Below are 22,176 nucleotides of genomic sequence, written 5' to 3'. Positions count from 1 at the left end.
TGTGCTGGTGAGGTTCAGGTTGGATATTAGGGAACATTTATTTCCCAAGAAATGGCACTATCACAGTCTCACCAGGGCAGTGGTGGAGTCCCCATCCCTGGAGGGATTTAAAGGACACCCAGATGTGGCACTTGGGGACATGGTGTAGTGGTTGCCTTGGCAGTTAGGTGGGCAGTTGGACTCCATCCCCTTAGAGAGCTTTTCCAACCCAAACAACTCCATGATTCTGTGATTGCCCCCAGTTAATCTCAGAAGGTTGGGTTGATGCTGAGCTGTGTTTGCTGCCATCAGCCCCTGCAGTCCTGCCTGTGACTGGTGACCTCAGTGACAACCTTGAGCCTTTCTCCATGACATTTGTCCCTTCTGAGCAGCACAGGAGGGCTCAAGTTCCCAAGAGGAGAAACCTGGAGGGAGTTAAAGCTGCATTGCCTGGCTGGAGCAGTTGGGGCTTTGCTGTGGGAGGACAGACAATGCATTTGCAGTGCATTAAGGTATTATTGGGACTGTGTGTGCGCTGAGAGGTTTCTGATCCTGCAAAGTAAATATGAGCAGATTTGTCCCAGATTTCTCAATGGAAGCAGAGTTCCCATTGAAACAGGAGGGGAGGGGAGGGGAGGGGAGGGGAGGGGAGGGGAGGGGAGGGGAGGGGAGGGGAGGGGAGATCCTGCTCACAGCCAGGCTGGATTCTGTCCACACTGCCTGGCTGCTGATGCTGCCAAGGGGAGCTCTGGGGGGAGAAGGACAACCCCAAAATGCTGCTTGAGAGGCACTGGGATTCATCAAGAAGGAAGGAAAATGTCAAGGTGGAAGCAGGATGCTAAGGCAGCCCCATGGCTGGGAATAACTGAGAGCTGGGCTGAAGGTCCCTCCCATGTGCTTTGTGCTTGGTGCAGCCCATGTCCCTGGGGGAGGGATGCTGGGGGAATTGCCCTCGTGGTCTGGGTCTGGCTGTGAGAAAGGGGGAAGTTGTTCATCCCCTCTGCTTGGAAATGGGGCCTGGGGAGGCCATTAAGGGAGGAAAAGAGCAATGCTTGCTCTGCTTCCTCACAGAAACTGCATGTGCTGCTCCAGGGCAGCCTTGGACCATTGCACAGGGGGATTTCTTAAATGGCCGTTAGGAACAAAATCAAATTTGTCGAGACCAGATGCAGCAGAAGAGATGGATGAAAAAGCAGAAGGAAATTTGCAGAGGGAACACTGGGACATCTCACATTAGACAGCAAAGCACAGCTAGAGGAGATGGTTTGGTGCTGCATTGAGCTCCCAGATTACAGGAAAGCTTTGGCCAGGCTGGACACCAGGGAGATGCCCCTTCCCCTGGGCTTTTATTCCCCTTCCCTTGTGCTCAGACCTCCACCTTTTGAAGCTTGACCTGGAACCACCTCTGTTTCTGCTTGAAAAATGCAGCTCCTGGATGCAGGGAGGGCGTGTGAGGCTGGCTGGGGCTCACAGGGGAGGTGATGCTGTTGCTGCACCCCCGATGCTGCCCCAAATCTCGGCTGAAGAGCCAGGGGAAGGCAGGAGCTGCGGGAAGGGCTGGGGAGGATCTGCCCCTCGGCTTCTCCCTGCCTGCAGCGCTGCTGCTCGCCTGGCACAGCCTAATTGGCTTTGATAGGATTACAGGGAAGCGGTAAGGAGGAGTAAACAGGGCCAGGAGGGCACGGCCAGCTCCGGGAGAAATCCCATCCCGGGCAAAGCCGCCGGAGCTCAAGGGTTAATGTCTGCTGCAGCTGTGGGGTACGGGCTTAATCCTGCTGCTCTTAAAGGAAAGGCTTTTCCAAGCAGCATCCCAAAGGTCTGTGGCTCTCTCTGGGTAATTCCTGATGGGTTTGCCCCTGACAGATGCAGGGTAAATTATTACAATTATGGAAGTTGCACCTCGTGCCTTGAGCCTTGTGTCCTCAATAAATGTTTATGGTTTGAGGCAGCCTCGTTTGTTTGCCTTCAACCAGACAACACTGATTTATTGGCAGAAATCCTAGCAGGGAAAAGGGATGAGCCAGACAAGTTTTTAGCTGCTACACACATATATGTGGTGAAGGGATGATGGTTATTTCATTTTCGTGAAAATAAAGCCTCAGACTTGTGTGTGAATTGTTGCTTACAGGATTTTTTCCCAACCTACAGGCAATAAGGGCAGCTAAAGGGTTAATGGTGCTCCAGGCATTGCTTCCTGCCTTGTCTGGGTTTTGGGATGGCTGGGAGATGCTGTGGGTTGGGAGGGAGGAGTGGATGCTCTCACTGTGCTGGTTAGCACCACAAACTGCTGCAGGAATGGTGGGGGAGCAACTTCCCAACTCCCTCCTGCCAGGAGATCCACACCCTCAGGAAAACCAGGCGTCAAAATTGGGGCTCAAAGCCAAGGATGGAGGTGGCACCAAGGGACTTGTGTCCAAGTCTGGGGCGGGGTGACATGGCCTGGAGACAGCTCTCCTTGTGTGGGGCATGGGTGAGCATCCACCTGCCCATGCCCACCTTGCTGGGGCCCATTCCCTCAGGAATCCTCCTGGGTCTCTGGTGGCAGAGGCTGCTTCTGCTTCCCCTCTGTCAGTCTCAAAGAGGTTGGTGGGCTCAGCTCAGCCAGGCTCCATCCTCACTGTTCATCTGCCATTCAGAGTCTGGAGTCAGCTCTTGCACCAATATTTATTGTTGTTCCCTCCCCAGAGCTGCATATTTTGGACAGCTTGTTTCTGATTTAAAGTATAAATAAGTTTGATCTTTTCATCTGTTGTTCTCCCTACCTTCTGGAGGCTGTGCTGGTTAAAAATAACTGGGATGATGAGCTCAAGTGGGGATGGTGGAGGGGTTTTAACCTCCATCATGGCAGGATCACCCATCTGGCTCTGGAAGGGAACGTAGACTCCTCTCCTCTCCTCTCCTCTCCTCTCCTCTCCTCTCCTCTCCTCTCCTCTCCTCTCCTCTCCTCTCCTCTCCTCTCCTCTCCTCTCCTCTCCTCTCCTCTCCTCTCCTCTCCTCTCCTCTCCGAGCTCTTGGTCCAGTGCAAGGTGTCCCTGCCCATGGCAGGGATGTGGAATGACATGAGCTTTAAAGTCCCTTTCAACCCAAACCATTCCATTCCTTTTTCCCAAGCTGGAGCTCCCTGGGTTGCCTGAACCCCCTTGGCACGTGGCTGGAGGTTAAAGTGTTTCAGCTCTTGCAGGGGGTTGGAAAAATGGGGATCTGGGGGAGAGCTGGGAATGCAGAGATCAGAGGATGCACATCTCTGGGGATGGGGTGTTTTCCAGCTCTGGGCTCCTGCAGAGGAGGCTTTTGCCTGAAAAAGTCCCTTTTGCTCACAATTGAACAAATTGCTTGAGAAGATCAATTGAAGGCAGAAAGAAAGGAAAAGGAAATAGAAGGGTTTTGGCTTTCTTGATGGAAAGTCTGAAATGCAGGTTTGGGTTCAGCCTGGAACCTCCTTGGTAGAGGGCTGGCTCAGCTTTGCTTCTGGGTTTATTTTGGTGGGGGAAGCACACGCACACACACACGTGTGCACCCACACTCACGGACACATGCACACACACATGCACACGCTCTCCTAGACAGAGAAAAACAATCCCCAGCCTAACCCAGACGCTGATTCAAAACAACTGTTGGGTCTGGCCACGCTGTCGGCTTTCCACTGCCCACAGCCTCCCACCGTGTGCAACCGTCGCTGAAAACCAGCAGGCAAACGCCGAAATTCCGAGTCAAAATTGCATTTCACCTGGGGAAGGGCAGAAAAAACTCTTTCTAGGCAGCAGTTCTGCCAGGAAAAGCCCCTCTCCCCGCTGGCAGCAAAGGATGCTCCCGGGAGGAGCCTGAAGCCCCTGGGCGCTGCCTGGGGGTGGATGGGGCTCCCCTAAGCAGGGCCAGGGGAGGGGGTGCCCGCAGCTGCCCGGGGGCTGCGGGGCAGGGCCGGGGGGCTGGTGGGTGTCTCCGGGAGCGGTGACTGAGCGAGGCGGTGCCAGGGCTGGGGGCGGATTTTTTGAGAAGAGCCTCAGCTCTTCAGAGCAGCGGCAGCCGCTGGAGGAGTTGGGCGGCTGTTGCTCCCTCTCCGCCCGGAGGAGGAGGAAGAGGAGGAAGAAGAGGCTTCGGCTGCCGCCTCTCGGATCCCCCCTCCCTCCCCCCTTTCCCCTTCCGCCCCACACCTTTATGGACGAGCGCCGGAGCTTGCTCTACTCTCCGGCCGCCTCCTCCGCCGGCCGGCAGCCGCGGGGCGGCTCCAGCAGCAGCCACCACAACCTGGGCTACACCGAGCAGCTGCCCCCCGCCGCCCCCCAGCCGGGCCCCGAGCAGCAGGAGGAAGAGGGCGAGGAAGGGGAGGAAGGCAGCATGACCGTGGTGGGAGGCGGCGGCGGCGGCGGCGGAGACCCTTTGCTGGAGGAGCCCCAGCATCCCCCTGCGCTGCTCGGGGGGGAGCGCTACGATCAGCCCCCGGCGCCGGCCGTGCCCGCCGGGCAGCCCGCGGGCGCTGCGGAGCACGAGTGCTGCGAGCGCGTGGTGATCAACATCTCGGGGCTGCGCTTCGAGACCCAGCTCAAAACCCTGGCACAGTTCCCCGAGACGCTGCTGGGGGACCCCCGCAAGAGGATGCGCTACTTCGACCCCCTCCGCAATGAGTATTTTTTCGACCGTAACCGTCCCAGCTTTGACGCCATCCTCTACTACTACCAGTCGGGAGGGCGCATCCGGCGTCCCGTCAATGTCCCCATCGACATCTTCTCCGAGGAGATCCGCTTCTACCAGCTCGGGGAGGAGGCCATGGAGAAGTTTCGGGAGGACGAAGGTTTCATTCGGGAGGAGCAGCGGCCGCTTCCCGAGAAGGAGTTTCAGCGCCAGGTGTGGCTCCTCTTCGAGTACCCCGAGAGCTCTGGGCCGGCCCGAGGCATTGCCATTGTCTCTGTCCTGGTCATCCTTATCTCGATTGTCATCTTCTGTCTGGAGACCCTGCCTGAATTCAGGGATGACCATGACTATGAGGGAACTGGGGGGACCTTCGGGACAGGCGGCGGCCCTCTCCCACCTGATGTCTTCACCAACTCCTCATCCTCGCCTGCTTCCATGGTGTCATCCTTCACCGACCCTTTCTTTGTGGTAGAGACTTTGTGCATCATCTGGTTCTCCTTTGAGCTGCTGGTCCGTTTCTTTGCCTGCCCCAGCAAGGCCACCTTCTCCAAGAACATCATGAACATCATTGACATTGTGGCCATCATCCCCTACTTCATCACGCTGGGCACGGAGCTGGCTGAGCGGCAAGGCAATGGCCAGCAAGCCATGTCCTTGGCCATCCTCAGGGTCATCCGCCTCGTCAGGGTCTTCCGCATCTTCAAGCTCTCCCGGCACTCCAAGGGGCTGCAGATCCTGGGGCAGACCCTCAAGGCCAGCATGAGGGAGCTGGGCTTGCTCATCTTCTTCCTCTTCATCGGCGTCATCCTCTTCTCCAGCGCCGTTTACTTCGCGGAAGCCGATGACCCCAGCTCGGGGTTCAGTAGCATCCCCGACGCCTTCTGGTGGGCCGTGGTCACCATGACCACCGTGGGCTACGGGGACATGCACCCCATCACCATTGGGGGCAAGATCGTGGGGTCTCTGTGCGCCATCGCGGGGGTGCTGACCATCGCCCTGCCCGTGCCCGTCATCGTCTCCAATTTCAATTATTTCTACCACCGGGAGACGGAGGGTGAGGAGCAAGCCCAGTACATGCACGTCGGGAGCTGCCAGCACCTCTCGTCCAGCGAGGAGATGAAGAAGGCTCGCAGCAATTCCACCCTCAGCAAGTCCGAGTACATGGTGATTGAGGAAGGGGGGATCAACCACAGTGCATTCAAACAGGCTGCCTTTAAAGCAGGCAACTGCACAACAACAAACAATCCCAACTGTGTGAACATCAAAAAGATCTTTACGGATGTTTAAAACAAACCCAAACCAAACGAACAGCAACAAAATCTGAGGATGCGGTGAAACGATACCAATAATAATAATAATACCAATAATAATGCAAAGTGACTGTGTGTCGGTGTTGTGTGGAACATGCACCATCGTCGGTCCTGTGTGTGCCCTCGTTTTTATACCTTTATTTTTTTAGATCCTTCCTTTCTAAAGATCCAAAAGTAAAAGGATTTAAAATTCTCTGAAGAAGAGGACAGCTAAAGGGTAAAGAGAAGGAGGATGAAGACAAGCCACACTCACTGTCAAGACAGGTGTTTGTTCTGCAACGTGTTGCAGGGCTGCTTTGCTTTTTGGGCTTTTGGGGAACCTCTTGCTTTGCTCCTGAATTTCCCCCTCTCTCCCTAAGGGCAGTGTGTAGCCTATCTCCCTTCCATCACATAAGATAACTTGTTGGATTAACAAACTCGGACTGGGTGGAGGAACGAGGAAAACATGAGGCAGATTGTACTGGGAGGGGGCTGGGAGGAAATAACCATTTAATTCTGCAGAGAGTCTCTGTTACCACATCGTTAACTGATGCTTAATATTGAAACATGTGATGTGCCATTACGGGCACATCCCAGATTTCCTTTTTCTCCCCATTAGATCGTTTATGAAATTCTAATCTGGTCAGAGACCGAGTGCAATCAATGCTGATTTAAATCGAAAAAAACCCCAAAACCTCCCTCAGCCTTCATTTTCTATTCTGGATTCCCTTCCCCTGTAACCTGATGGAATTATTTCCTCCAATGTCAAATCTGCGGCCGTGCAGCGGGGATGTGTGCGGGAGGAGGGACACGAGAGGCAGACTGGAATGTTGTCGGGAGCCGCCGGTGTCGGCACGGAGCGGGATCCACGACGGGCTCCTCGCTGTGCCTGGGAGCCTCCAACCCGCCCAGCCGGAGACAAAGGGATGTTTCCCCCTCGTTTTGCAATGCCTTTGGAGGAGATGCAGCCGCTTATCACCAGGAGATTAAAGTGGCGAACACGCCTTCCAGCGGAAGTCACTAATTCCGACCGGAGTGATGCAGTTGCCATGGTGACCATGGTTTCCTGGGAAACCCCCAAAGGTTGTCATGGCATCCCTTCTCCCATCCCCCTCGGTCCTTGCTCTTCCCGCAAAAAGCCTTTCCAGATGGTTCCAGCTCCTCCATCCCACAAGACATCGTGGCTCTGCACCCCCCTCCTGGTTCCTGTCCTGCTGCTCCTCCCGTGTGCCCAACAAAGCATCCACAGGCAACAAGCGCCCCCAGATCCACCTGTCCCTCACCTGGGCACTGAAATCTGGGCATGGAGGTTCATCCTGCTCCACCGAGAACCACCCCAAACCCAGTGGGAGCTGGCACCGAGCAAGCTTGGCCGGGGAACCTCGGCAGCTTTGTGAAACAAGGGGGACAGTAAAAAAATCAGGATTGAAAAATAACCAAAAAATCCCTCTGGGAAAAATCACCGGCTTCATCTTCACATGTATGCCAGGGGCCATGGGACATCTGACGGGATCAGGTGAGCTCTGCACGCAATGGAGTCATAGTGTTGGGTTTTTTTTGGACCAATGCTTTCCACTGCTTACTTTTATTCTCCAGCTTATCCTGCCGCTCTCGGGTATTTTTATACACGTTAGATAAAGTGGGATCACATCCTAGAGCTCCTCTGATTGTATTTGCTTTTTAGTGCTGTGGGAGGAGGAAAACCCTGCTGCTTCTCTGCAGCTGGATTGCTTCACTTCTGTGCTAAAAAGGTGATTTCAGTGGTTTAGTGCTCCCATCCAGCCCCTGACACTGACACAGGCCAAAAGCAGCTTGGCCTCAAGAGCTTTGGCTGCAGCTCTGCTCAGTTTTCCTGGATTTTGGGTTTAAAAAAAGCCAAATTCCTCTGAGGTAGCACATGGAACAGGCAGGCTGTTAAATACCTACAGCAAAGAGAAATTTGGCCCCAGCCTGTGAAGTCCCAGGGCTGTGGAGAGGGGGGCCTTGTCCTGAGAGATCCTGGCCATGCCAAAATTGCAGTTTAGCTGGGATTTTTCCCAGACTCAGAAGGATCTAGATGGTTTGCAGCACCCTCCCTTAGCCACAGTCAATGAACCAAAGGAAAACATCAGAGCCCCTCCTTGGCTGCTGGGGTGTGATGGTTTTATTTGAGCTACCAGAGTTTTCATCAGCTGAGGGTCCAAGAGATGATCTTTAGTAGGGAGGTGCTCTGGAACATCATGGGAAGTTACAAACCTGAGATTCCTTGTCCAGAGTAACTGGGGTTCCTTGTCTGGGATAGCTGGGAATACCTCAGTGTGCCTTTTCCCCAGGCTGCCAGTGGGCTGAAATGTCATTTCTGCCTACAAGCTCTCACTTTTTACTCTTATTCTCTTTCATTGTTATTAAATTTTATTGTTATTAAAGCTTTCCCACATGCTTGTTCCTAAAAGGAGGGTCTGAGTTTAAGAGCAGTGGAAACATGGCACTCAGGAGAGTTTGCAGAAGGGTTCTGGGTTGGTGATTTCCCCGTGGCAGCTGCACAGGGTAGGGAAACCACAGGTTCTTGAAATGGCACAGAACAATTTTCAGTTTCTCTGTCATCTAAAACGAGCAGAGCCCTTGCAGGCTGTTGGTTTGTTTTCCTGACTCCTCCCTGCCTGGTTTTGTAGGAGCAGAGTAGTTTAAAAGGGATTTTATTGACAGCAAAAGATGCTTTATGGGAGAGGTGACAAGGAAACCTCTTCACCCATTGGGATAAAAGGCAGTTTGGCTCTGGTAAAATTCCAGAATGGTTTGGGTGGGAAGAGACCTTAAGGATCATCCAGTCCCACCCCTGCCATGGCAGGGACACCTCCCACTGTCCCAGGCTGCTCCAAGCTCTGTCCAACCTGGCCTTGGGCACTGCCAGGGATCCAGGGGCAGCCACAGCTGCTCTGGGCAAACAATATCTGACCTAAATCTCCCCTTTTTCACATTCAGAAAAATACTTTTCAGTACTGAGTGGTATCACTGAAAGACAAAAATTCACTGCTTCTGTCTTTTAGATACACCCCCAAAGGTGGAAGTGGAAAACTGGGGATATCCTTTGGATGTTCTGCCCTCTCTGCATCCTCTCTCTGCTGTCTCATGGGTGCCATTCAGTGAGAGAAACTGAGCCACCTGAGCCACCTGCTCTAGTGGAAGGTGTCCCATGGCAGGGAGCTGGGACTGGGTGATCTCTAAGATCCATTCCAACCCAAACCATTCAGTGACTCTGAGAAATGCCTTCTGTTCTGTGGTCTGACAGCTCCTCTGGCGCTGGCTGCTGCACGTGTTGTGCCAGGAATTGGAGAGATCCCTGAACCCCTGGGCTCTCCACAGCCAGCTGCTGTTGAAGTGGCTCTGCTCTCCTGCCCCATTAGGACAAGGCAGCGTTTCAGCAGCCACTGGGGATTCCAGAGGAGCCTGGGCTTCGTTGGGCTGGCCTGTCCCTAATGTGCTTAGAGGGGCAGCATTAGGGGATTAGCATCAGCGTGAGGCAAAGGGCTCGCCCAGACCCGGCTGATTACATTAAACGGAGGAAAGGGTCTTACCACAGGCTCTGCTGATGCTGCCCAGCACCCCAAGAGCAGGGGAGCAGGGTCCCCACAGCTCTGGGCAATCCCTGGTCTCCACAGCCATGTCCCTTTGTGCTGTCACCTGAGAGACACAGTGACACTGAAGGATGGGAGTGAGGGGGGAAGAGGCAGCTCCCACCCCTGGTGCCTTCAGTTTATCACAGAGTCACAGAAAGGTTGGGGTGGAAAACAACCTTAAAGAACATCTTGTTCCAACCCCCACACAGGGGCACTGGTGCTGCAGAGCCTTGTACCTCCTGTTTTCTCTTTCACACACTGCTGTCAGTCTCCCTTTCCCTCTGCCTGTATTTTAGGACCTGTTCCCCTGTTCCCAGTCTCCCTTTCCCTCTGCCTGTATTTTAGGACCTGTTCCCCTGTTCCCAGTCTCCCTTTCCCTCTGCCTGTATTTTAGGATCTAATCCCCTGTTTCCAGTCTCCCTTTCCCTCTGCCTGTATTTTAGGATCCGTTCCCCTGTTTCCAGTCTCAGTTTCCCTCTGCCTGTATTTTAGGATCTGTTCCCCTGTTTCCAGTCTCCCTTTCCCTCTGCCTGTATTTTAGGATCTGTTCCCCTTTTTCCAGTCTCCCTTTCCCTCTGCCTGTATTTTAGGACCTGTTCCCCTGTTTCCAGTCTCCCTTTCCCTCTGCCTGTATTTTAGGATCTGTTCCCCTGTTTCCAGTCTCAGTTTCCCTCTGCCTGTATTTTAGGACCTGTTCCCCTGTTTCAGCCCTGGATGCCTCCTTGAAACACATCCTTGGTGCTGGAGGGTGCAGCAGCCATAACGTGGCCCCTCCACTTGGTGCTTTGACACCATCACCTTTTTCTCCTGCTTCTTTGCCCTCTTTTTTTTGTGTGTGTTTTCAGGCCTGAGCTCCTCCAAAAGGTTCTGTTGTTCTCCAGCACAATAGATGCCCTTCGGGTGCCTGGGGTATCCATCCCACCCCACGTGTGGACACAGACAAGGGCTGCAGATATCTCTTTCCTCCGGGAGGGTTAAATTTCCTCCCAGGCAATTGTTCCTGCTCCATGCCTTGACAAAAGAAGTCGGTTTTGTTTTTAATCCCCAGTTTATGGACAATTAAGCAGCGGCAAAGGGCAGACAAGCGCTTTCCCCGGCAGAATGGAAGGAGCCAGCCTGGGTCATTGCTCCGAAGTGGTCTCTACTGCAGGGATGTACACAAGGAAAGGGTGTTTGGCAGTGCTTGGCTTGTACGGGGAGCGTTGTGTGTAAAATCCGTTTAATTGTGTAGTTTGGAGCCCTCTCCTGCCAAGCTTTTAAAATATGCATATCTTGGTGCGAGCACACGGAGGCTCCACCGCCGCCCGAGGGAAGCAGGGCTTGGCTTTCCCTGCTTTTAAATGCTTCAGCAAACGATCTCTGGGCAGGCTGCAAAGCTGGCAGTGCAAACAGGCAAATAGGGTTTAACTGTGCCTTATCTTGCCCTTCAGTCTCAGTTCTGTGTGTACCTGGCAGGAGAGCTCAGTGTCCCAGGATGCTCCTACAAGGGCAGTCATATGAGGGACTTGTTTCCCAGGGAGCAGGGAAATAAGGGATTTCTGGATATTATATGATCTTTGTCACAGATTATCTTTAAGGTCCCTTCCAACCCAAAGCATTTGATGATTTGATGGTCACAGGGTGCTCTGGGCAGGGCCATATCCTTGGAATTCTCACTCCTCTGGAGCTGCTGCTGCTCCCCTGCACCCTCCCTGCTCTGGGTCCCTTGGCTGGGCTTTGGGGTGGTGTTCAGCTGGAGGATGTGTTAAGGGTGAGATGTTGGTGCCTTTCCCCATTTCCCTGGGTGCTGTTTGCATGGCTGAGTCCAGGCAATCCTGATGGGTGCAAGGTGGCGTCAGCCCTGTCCCTGTGCCAGAGGTGAGAGGTGGGCACTGAGCACGGAGGGCTGGAGCTCTGTGCTTCTTTTGCTGGAAACAGAGCTGGGCACGTGGCCATCACCACTGTGAGGAGGACACTTGGGGGTTGTTTTGGATGCCCTGAGGAGCCTCATCCGAGCTGGGAATCGCTTGTCCAGCAGTGGAGGGTGTTTGACCCATTTCAGGAGGTTCCTTAGGTCAGAAATGAGACTGGCACCAGGAGGAGCATCCAGTCCCAGCTGTGCCTTAGGGCAGAGCCATCCCCCAGCAGGGACACATTCACTGCCTGGGGATCCCTGCAGAGGGTCCCAGCCCCAGGGGATCCCTGCAGAGCAGCCCCAGCTCCATCTCCAGGCCCCTCCCAGCTCTTCCTCATGGTGAACCTCTGCTGGCCCCACTGTGGTTGAGCCTGGGATGCCATGGAGAGCTCTCGCTCCATGCTTGGCACAGGCTGGTGGGTGATGCTGTCCCTGTCCCAGGGCTGTTTGTCCCCTCGTGTTGGCTGCTCCCTGCTGGGAAGGTGTCAAAGCTCCTGCTCTTTGTCACTCAGCGAATCCCAGTTTGTGCTCCTGAAAACCATCCCGTGTGTGGAAGAGCAGGAGCCCTTCTATCCCTGATTCTGGCAAAACTCACCACAAACATAAACCCCGTGAGCCTCTCTGTGCTTTTCCTTCCACGATTAACGTGCTGCTCTGACACCCACAGGGCTCAGGGTCTGTCTGTGTCTCATCAGGGTCTGTCTGTGTCTCATCACCGCTCAGAGCCTGAATTTTCATCCTCCCCGCATGAGCATCCCCGCAGGGCACCGTCACTTTGCTCCTCCTTATCAACCAAGACACGCTCAAATCAATTCGAACATGTCTCCCATCTCCTTCAGCTCCTCACTGGAGCCAGGAGGAGCTGGAATTCTCCCCCCTGATCGCTGCTTTTCCGTGCTCAGGGCGGGAGCAGCCGTTCCCTGCTGGCTCCGTGCACTCATCGTGAGAGCCCCGGCTCAGCCGCACCGACGGCAGCAGGCGCTGCTGGGTTTGTTTAGGAATGATTCATTTCCTTCAGACTTGTGATTCCGATGCTTTTCTGAGCGTGCTGGAGCTCTGCTGCTTTGCTCCAGTGGTTGCATTTCATTTTTAGCATCTCTGAGCACGCTGGCTGGGCAGGCTGGGGTGGGATGTGTGTGGAAGATGAGCCCGTGGCCCCCTCTGCTCACCCCAACAAGGCTGCAAAGTGCAGTCAGCTTTATTTTGAGGCTGGCCAGCCCAGCTGCTTTGCTTAGCTCCCTCCAAAGCACAACAACATCTTCCCTGCATCCTCATCATCCTCGCATCCTCGTTATCCCTGCGGCTTCATTCCCACTTGGAGGACAGGGGATGAAAATCCTTTGGGGTTTTCTCACGGTTTGCTCAGTGCTGGCAGCAGGATCGGGGCTTGCAGCAGGGTCTGTGCTTGGGGCGTTGCTCCACGGGAAGCTGAAGGCTGGGAGGGAGGATGGAGGGGATGAGCACACACTTTGCAAAGTGTTTTCTGCGTTTGCAGAGGGCTCCGTTTGCTCTTGGGCCCCTTGGTGCCAGGAAGGAGCTGTGCACAGAGCAGGCAGGGGGTGATGCTGGCACCTGCAGGAGGTTTGGGTTGGTGCTCCAGGGAAATGTGTCCCTGCTCCCTCTGTGAGCTCTGTGGGATTTGCTCCCTGGGCTCCTCTGTGCCTCAGTTTCCCCACCTGTAAATGGCCCCAAGCAGCTTCAGGAGGTGTTTGCAATGAAACTCCTGGGGAAGGAAGAGGCAGCTTTGAAACATGGAGCAAGGAGTGAGGACTCCTCCAAAGGTTTTATGGGATTCAGCTTTCTTGAGGCTGAAAAAGCCTGCAGACCCTGCCCTGGGTACCCCAATAATCCCGGTTATTTCCCTTGGCTGGAGGGAAGCCTGAGGTTTCACACAGCCTCCCAAGCTGCCAGCTCTGCCTTCAGCTCCCCACAATATCCTCCTCTCCTGTGATTTCTTCACTCTGCATCTTCCCTTTCCCACCCTTCTGGCCCATTTCTCCTGAAAGCTCTGTGAATTTAGGGTTGAGAGCCCTCTTCTCCCTCCTTGCTGGTCCCTGCTCGGAGCTGCCCCTGTGTCTCTGTAACAATTTAACCTCACACCTTTGCATTGTGTCAGGAACCAGACATAAGAAATTTGGGCTTAGAAATGGCCCTGGCTGCTGGGATTTTGAGTTTTCAGTAGGGATGAGGAAGGAGTTGCTGTGAGCTGGTTGTAGCATTGAAGGTTTGAGGGCTTCTCTACCTCTGTCTGTGCCTCAGTGGGTGCAGGTGCCTGAATGATATTCCACACTTTAAACCCCTCAGAATTAAGGCAGGCAATCTTCTTTCTGCAGCATCAGAAACAAGCTTGGGCTGTTCTCTCCCAGGGCTGGACATTTTCAGGGATGTGTCTCCCATCCTGGTTGCAAGATGCTCTGAGAAAGCACAGGGAGGAGTGAGTGGGGAATGGCACCTGGGTCCAGCTGGGTTCCTCACCTGGGACATCTCCTGGGAATTTTGCTTTATTGCTCAATTTTCTTGTCCATCAGCCATGCAATTCCCTTGGAGGAGGGCATTACACAAGCACCTTTATCAGCCAAGTCTGGGACTTAGTCAGAGATATCAGTTAATTTGATAAGATCTGTTTTCTCAACAGAAAACCTGTGTTGATTGGCATCAATTAAATCTTCCTCTTTGATTCTCTATTAAGACTCTCAGCCATTTCATCACATTGTTTGGGATCAGTGACAGATGGCCAGACACATCATTTTTGCAGGTCACTTTGTTTATCCCTTAAAAAGCTGTCCCAAACAGGAGCTGTTTTCCAGTGCTCTGGAAGGACTCAGGAGATGCTCAGTACTTGCACTCCCAGGAGCTGCTTTGCCAGCTCTGAGTGTTTAGATGGAAGTTGTTTGGCTCAGTCAATTTAAAAACATCTAATTTTTATGGCTGCTGTTTAATATCCTCTATTTCTCTTGGGATGGAGAGGATTTCCTCACTCCTGAAGACATCTGGATCCCTTCAGGAGCTGGAGCAGTGATAGCTCCTGAATGATCCTGACTTCTCACTCCCACTCACTGGATCCAGAGAAATAACACCATTGTTAGGCTGAGGATTTGGCATTTCTTTCTTCCCTGGCAAGGATACAGCTTGGATAGGCTCCAGGTACCCCAAGCACTGGATTATTTGCCTGGTGGGAATTAAAATTGTTATTTAATACCCTGGGGTACCCCAGGGTACCCCAAAGCACTGCATTATTTGCCTGGTGGGAATTAAAATTGTTCCTTACCACTTCATCTGCAGAGTCCCCACTCCACCACCACCTTCTTGCCCAGTGGCATTTCCTGGGCTGAAGGTTCTGTTTGGGTCTAAGTTGTGTATTTATTTATTCATTTATTCACTGAGTGTGTAATGCTCCAGTGATCCTTGAGGATCCTGGCAGTTTGGAGCCCTTGCTGGCTGCCAGGTGGGAGGGGTTTAATCCCCAGCAAACCCAGTGCAATAAAGCAGAAAGCCCTGTTAGCTTTCAGCCAGGAATGGCCCTGCTGGCACTTCAGGATAAGCTGGTGCTTGAACAACTGCCTGGGATCCTTGCTCAGAGCACTGAGCCCCTCTGGAAGCTCATTTCCCCGTGCTGCACTGCCTCACAAGGGGATCTTTGCTGCTGCCAGGGATTCCCACCTCTTTCCTTTCTCTGCTGGATTTTAGCATCCCTGTGGCACCATTCCTACATCCCCACGTCCTCATCATCCCTGCAGATGCATCCTCAGCATCCCTATATCATCATCATCATCATCATCATCATCATCATCATCATCATCATCATCCCTGTATCCTCATCACTCCTGCAACTTCATCTCTGCAATTTCATCATAGCTGCAGCATCATCATCCCTGCATCCTCATCATCCCTGCAACTCCATCATAGCTACATCTTCATCATCCCTGCTACTTCAGCCCTGCAACATCACCATCCCTACATCCTCATCATCCCTGTAAATGCATGCTCATCAACCCTGCAATCCCTGCATCCTCATTATCCCTACAACTTCATCCCTGTAACTTCATCTGCAATTTCATCACAGCTGCAACATCATTCTCCCTTGCAGCCTTATCAGCCCTGCAACATCATCAGCCCTGCATCCCCATTGTCCCTGCAACATCTTCCCTGCATCCTCATCATCCCTGCATCCTCGTTACCCCTGCAACTTCATTCCCACATCCTCATTATTGCTGCAGCTTCATCTCTGCAACATCTCCATCCCTGCATCCTGATGCCTGCCGCATCCCGAGGGAGGGTCTCTCCCTCCTCAGTGCATGGATCCCACCTGGCAATCTCCATCCTGCCTCTCCCTTTGGGGAAAACAGGCTGATTTTCGGGGCTGAGCTGGGACCAGGCAGGTCCTGGTGCCTTGGGCTGGGCTCTGGGCTGTGACTGCAGCTCCTCCCAAACTTCCCCTCATCACCAGCTGCTGATGAAGGACCCAGCTCAGACAATCTGACCTGGGCAGCTGGGATGCTGCAGTTGCCATGGTGTGAAGTAAGGCAGAACATGGACCTTTTGGAAGATGAGAGGGTTAAAAACAGTTGCCTGAAATTTCTAGAAATTTTAGTGTCTCAAAGACAGAGCAGAGCATCTCCCTGTATAAGTCAGTCCCTTGAGTGTTGTGCAATTCTGGCACTACAGAATTTGGGGGAGTTTTTGAGCCCTTTTCTGGACACCCCCATCCCCACATCAAAATGGAATTTTGGGGTTGTGCTCTGTGAGTGACTCCAGAGTCCAAGCTCTGGGAGTGGGATCAGCCCTGGCTCCTCCCAGCACCTGGACTGGATTTATAAAATCAACCAGTTGCTCAATATCTCATGAATTACATCAGCTCAGAACAAACTCAACTTGATTAAGATAAAAACATGAGGAAAACCCACTTGGCACTAATTATTCTGGGTTTGGAACTTGCCGTTAATGTGAGATAGCAGTTAATAACAAGAATAAATTTAATGAATCTTTTTCCTATCTTTAGCTCACTTTAGACTGTGTGGCATCTAGTCCATTAAAGAATTTAATTAGAAAATTTTCATTTCTCCTTCGTGGGAAATGGAGTTGGGAATTTGTCAGGGGGGAACCAATGTGCAACTTCTCTTCCACTTTATTTGCAAAAAAAGGAACCTGTTCTTGTTTTCCAAAGTAGGCTGTGCATAAAAGTGGTTCTTTGCTTTGCCCAACAGATCACAGAAGAAGTTTTGAAATGAAGACCTTCAGGACTGTGTTGAGAAGTAAAACATCTCCAAGGAAATGACAAATATCCCAAACATCCCCAACATCCCAACATCCCAACACGGTGACCGACGCTGCCGTGGACCCCACTGACAGAGGGCCTGTCCTCCCCAGCTAAACCCAGTCCATATTTCATATATATGTATTTATATATGGAATATTCCCCACTTTATCTGTGTTTTCTAACAAGTGCTTTATGTGGAAGGGAACATCTTTGGAGCCAGATTATCTTCAACTCATGTGCAATATAACAGGACTGAGCAAAGCCAGGAGAAAGGAGGAGGAGAGGTGGAAGTCACTTGGACATAATTTCAGTATTTTTTAATATTGTTTAAAAAAAAAATCTCTTGAAAGATGAAGCAACCAGAAAGGAAATGTTAAGCAGAGCTGCTGAAACTCAGTCCAAGTGTTTTCTTGGGGTGGGAGGGAGTGGGGGGAAATTTGGTTGCTGTCGCTGTTCCCTGGCGAAGGCCACGGGCTGTTCTCAGCTCTTTGAGAATCATTCCTGTTCCATTTTTCTCACTTTCCTGGAAATGCCCTTTATAAGTAGCTCTGTACTGTACCAAAGGCTGTGATTTACTTTAAGTCCTTATTTAGAAAGAAACATCTCTGCTGGTGCTGAGGAAAAGGGTGTCGAACAGTTGTGCCTTGCTATCAGGATCGCTCCACAAAAAACTAAGGAAAAATTGAATTTCCAGGGTAGAAAAGGTCTAAAAACCCAATTCTTGGCTGACCATGCTCCTGCTTCCTTTCATGAGAGCCTCTCTGCCTTTGTCTGCACTTCCACAGTACCCCAGTCTTGTGGGAATTTTGTAGTGTTGCCTTGCTAATTCTGTAATAATTGGGAATTCCATCCCTCCTTTTTCTGTTGCTATTTCATTTTGCACATTGAGGTTTTTGGTGGAAGGTTTAGAGCTGTGGGTTGCCCATACAGGGCTGGGAAGCTCTTAAAGCTGGGCTTTCTATAACCTCACTGTGTTTCCTAGGAGTGCACAGATCAATATTATCCTGATGCCACGAGATAAATGGTCTGCAAAGGGATAAATGATGTGCAAAGGGATAAATGACGTGCAAAGGGATAAATGCAAATGGCAGAGGGGTTGATGGTCTCTCCTGCTTCTGGCTTCTCCTTTTCCCCCTCCCCAGCTTCATCCACCTACTGATGCTGCCTCCATCCCAGCCTGGGGACTGAAACCCTCCCAGCTCAGCCTCCACCAGAGGAGCAGAGTGAAACTTGGAACAGCGTTGGATTTAAGGGTGAAAATTGATTTGGAGGGACTCAGATGAGCACAGGAACCTCTTTGTCTGCATTGCAATAATTCCCTGGGAATGGTTTGGGAATGTTAATTTGGACTGGACAGAACCAGGTGAGCTGGAGCTTCCTCTGAAGCAGAGGCTGCTCAAGGGGAGGTAACAGGAACCAAAATTATTCTGTGTGAAACAGACCCTTGAGCTGATGCTGCTGATTGTCTTTGGTGCCCAAGGACCAGCCTCAAGGTCCCAACCAGGTACCTGGAAGGTGGAGAAGGACCACTCTTCCAGAGGGAAGCACCAAAACCTGGATCCTTCCCCCGGTGGAGTTGTTTGCCCGCATTTCACCCAGAACACCCACAGGAGACACAGCCCCAGGGAGGATGCACTGAAAGCAACCCCTGGAAGGAAGGCTGGAAATAGGAAAACTTGGGAATGTACAAGGCAAAGCAGCCACCAGTCTGCACCACATTTCTTGCAGAAGAGCTTTGAAGACAAACAAGAACCCTGCACAAAAACTTCAGCTGAAATTTGGGTTGAGAAATTCCCTTAACACTGGGGAACGATGTGAGTCTTGCAAGGAACGCGTTGGCTTTGGTGAGGTTGTGTTTATTTTGTTTGTTTTATAAACACAGATAATTTCATGGCTGGAATTCCTCCTCCTGCCACGGCAGGTGCACCTCTGGTGGTGGAGACCTTGTTCCTGGGCTTGGGGGCCCAAACACAGAAATCTCCAGGGCTCTGCACAGGTGCAGGTTGGGCAGAATGGCCTGAGAGGGTGAAAAGAAGCAAAAGTGTTAAACCCAGCAGTTTTAGTCAATTTAATCAGTTGGAGAATGAAGAGCAAATATGGATCTGGCTCTCAGTAGGACATTGCTCCTCTTGCATTTATTCCCAGCATGGAAGAAACCCCGTGGCTGAAGCTGTGGGTAAATGGAGGAGAAAGGGCTGGTGCTGCTGGCACCTGGATTTACCACGGCTTTAACAGCAGAGGGAGATTGGGATCGGGGACCAGGATGGCTGGAAGACCTCATGGAGCAGCTCCCTGAGCCCACAGAGAGGAGCAGGGGGTGCCAAGGCTGGGCAGGGATGCCGGGGAAGGTGAAACGAGGCGCGGCATGAAATCGATGCGCTGCAAAAGCCGCCCGCGCAAATTACAGCTAATTAGAGCAGTGGCTCTCATTAACGTGGTTTGGCCGTGCCCTGCCCGGGGGGACAGCCTGAGAGGGAGCTTCTCCACGGGATCTTCCCATAAATTGTTCCTCCAAATCCCCGGGGCTGTGGCAGCGGCCGGGAGCTCAGCGTTTGTGCCCCTCTGGGTGTCCCTCCCCTGTCCCTGTCCCTGTCCCTGTGTCCCCTGCCTGTCCCACCCCAGCACTGAAATCAATTATTGCTCGGGCCATAAAATCTCAGACACCTTAAACGACCCCTTTGAAAAGACCAGGGGAAGTCCCCGGTGTTTGGGGTGAGGGCTGGAATTCCCAAGTGCTCCTCCCCATCGCCATGGAGGGAGCTGCTGGCAGGCTGGGGGAGATGGAGCTGCCCTTTTTTGGGACATCTCACCACCCAAACCCCGCAGGAGCTGTGAAACACATTTGTTTGCAGCCTCCCTGCAGCGTGACAGGTTCTCAGTGTGCTCTTGAGCCTGCAAAGGAGAATGAACAAAGCTTTAGCAGCTCTGAAATCATCAGAGGCTGACCCCAAACCCACTTTTCCACAACCCCAAACCCACTTTTCCACCGCCCTGGTGGGTTTGGGCTGCCAACAGCCAAACCCCCATGAAAGGAGGGGGACCCCAGGCTGCCCACACAGGTAAGGGCACACTAACAGGAGGAGAATTGATTTTCTGGATTGCAGCACAGACGTGGATCTTGGGAAGCCCTGGTCCCAAAGGTGTTATATTTAGTTTCTTTTGGAACATGATCTAGTAGCCCTTAAAATGGGGGATAGAATGTATCAGTACTAAAGTTATTTTTATTTTTCACCAGGTTACAGAGAGCTTTTTTATGATGTGTGTGTGTGTGTGTGTGTAACATAATTATACCTCGTCTGTTTTCAGTAGCCACTTGTTACAGCATCTCTCTGTTAGGGCTCAAAACTGTATTTTGATTATTAAAGTGGTGGGAAAACCCATCCCCACCTCCCAACCATCTCACACTGATGACAATCTTGCCAAATTCCACCTCTCCTCGGTGTTGTACGTTCTGTCGCTCCGTGCTCTCGGGTTCCTCGTGCTTGGTCGCTGAGCCAGCTGGGTGTTCATGTGCTTTTCCACAATAATTGAGAGTTTGATAGTCTCTGCCTGTCAGTCCAGTGTATATTGATCTGTGTTGCCACCACCCTGAGCCCAGCCTGGTGTGTGTTGCAGATAACCATCGTGGCAGGGCTGCGCTTGGCAAGGGAAGACAAATTAAAAATGTATCCAGTCGATTAAAAAAAAAACAAAAAAAAAAAAAAGGAAAAAAGGCAGCGATTTAATGATGGCTGACATCAAGAGAAGATCCAAAAAATAGCGTGCTTTGATTCCCATAATCATCCCAAGGCAGGCTGCTCATCTTTATTCATAGCCCTTCAAAGCCGCGCTCCCAGATGCCGGAGCAGCTCGGAGCTGTCGTGCTCAGACGGGGCTCTTTAGACTCTGAACACGCACCAAACCCTTCCCCTTTTAATTTTAGGGTGCAATTAAAGTGATGAGAGCTCTGCTGTTGGCTCTGTGCTGGCACAGAGGCAGGAAAAGAGGATCTGGGGAGCTGGGCTGGTGTGGGGTCACGTAAAGCCGCTTCTTTTAATGACATGTTTTAAGCTGGTTTAAGAAGGCAGCAAAATTAGAAAGCAAAAGATCTCCAAAAGTGTTTCAGGACGCTACAAAGGTTCAGGGGACACAGCACAGGGACAGGGCTTAGCAGTGAGGCTGGAATGGGTTGTTGGAGGCAGTGAGGGAATACTGGGAAGCTGCTCTGCCCTGCTGGATTTGGGGGAAAAGTCAGGATTTGCTGAGGGTGCCCCGTCCCTGGCAGTGTCCAAGGCCAGGCTGGATGGAGCTTGGAGCAGTCTGGGATGGTGGAAGGTGTCCCTGCCCATGGAAACAGGATGAGCTGCCCCTTCCAACCCGAAGCACTTTGCGATTCTGTTAATTTGTGATTCTGTAATTCCTGCAGTCCCATCCCAGCCTCCAGCCCCTTTCCACAGGCAAACCCCTGCAGGACTGACATCTCAGAATCCAGCCTCCAGCATGCTGGAGGCTTCATTACCTCACACACTCGGGTGTTTTTTGAGCCAGCTGTTCAAATGCTGTTATTGCTACTGAATCCTTTTAAAATTAAGGAATTTCTGAGATGGAGTTTTTCTTCCCTGAGTGCTCCCCTCTCTCCTGCATTGCACAATCCAGCTGGAAGTCTGTGTCTCAGCCTGAGATTAAAGCCAAGTAGCAACTCTGGGTGAATTAAATTACACATTCTAATCCCCATATTTTCCACCAGCCTCTGATACAGGTAAATTATGTTTCTTTTTCCCATTTTTCCTGCTTGGTCCACAATGATGTCATCAGTGCACCTGTAAAGGGAATGGCCTGAGATTGTTCTGACTGGTGGTGTCCATATCACAGCTCTGACCACTGCAAGGCCAGGCACTGCTGCTGGGGTTTAAATGCATCATTCCTATTCCAGAGGATGATTTCACAGCAGGAAAATTTGCCTGGCAACACCCAAGTCATGGATAGAGCTGGAATTGTGAATCAAGAGGTATTAAGTGGAAATGTAGCCAGGAAGTGCCTGAAATATTGGAATTTTAATGTAAAACGTGTGCTGGCTGCCACATCCCCTGTGGTGCCATTGGTGCACTGAAATTAGACCTGGTCATCCCAAGTGCTCAGGTCTTGCAGGAAAATCCCCCTCACTGCTGGAGGAAAGGGACTCCATGGCTGAATTTGGCACCTTGCAAGGAGAACAGGCTCTTAATTCATCACCTCAGACCCCAAAAGGTGGCAAAAGGGAGGTTTTGCATCATCCTCCAGCACAGCAGCAGCTCTCGATTTCCCATCCTTTACTATGCAACTGATTTTCATGGAATCTTCCCAGGATGGAGATGGCTGGATATAGTTTTGACTTTGCTTTCCTTCCTTCACATGTGCAAGTGGGTAATGCAGAAATGTTTCCATGACTGTCTCACCTGGGCCGTGCACTGGGTCTGTGAGCAGTGAAATGTTGGGAAATTCTGTGTGAATCTGAACTTGTCTGTATAAATCTTGACTAATCAGTGCCACAGGAGCGATGCAATTTTGAACTGG

At 51.9% G+C, this 22,176-nt stretch overlaps 1 protein-coding gene across 1 annotated transcript; it reads left to right on the top strand.

The window, feature by feature from the left end:
- The first annotated feature begins 4,030 nt into the window (after nucleotides 1-4,030).
- LOC118696427 (potassium voltage-gated channel subfamily A member 3-like) lies at nucleotides 4,031-17,026 on the top strand. The gene is made up of 2 exons (XM_036398587.1): nucleotides 4,031-7,413; nucleotides 16,592-17,026. The coding sequence occupies exon 1, from the start codon at nucleotides 4,135-4,137 to the stop codon at nucleotides 5,893-5,895; it is 1,761 nt and encodes a 586-aa protein (XP_036254480.1). The 5' UTR covers nucleotides 4,031-4,134; the 3' UTR covers nucleotides 5,896-7,413; nucleotides 16,592-17,026.
- Nucleotides 17,027-22,176: the final 5,150 nt, after the last annotated feature.

Source organism: Molothrus ater, chromosome 25, assembly GCF_012460135.2.
Source record: "Molothrus ater isolate BHLD 08-10-18 breed brown headed cowbird chromosome 25, BPBGC_Mater_1.1, whole genome shotgun sequence".
Taxonomy (NCBI): Eukaryota; Metazoa; Chordata; class Aves; order Passeriformes; family Icteridae; genus Molothrus; species Molothrus ater.
Note: the sequence above shows the minus strand (reverse complement) of the source record. Positions and strands in the feature narration are given on the sequence as shown.

What these genes read in the sequence shown, in the direction of transcription:
- LOC118696427 (XM_036398587.1), top strand. Translation starts at nt 4,135, where the DNA reads ATGGACGAGCGCCGGAGCTTGCTCTACTCTCCGGCCGCCTCCTCCGCC.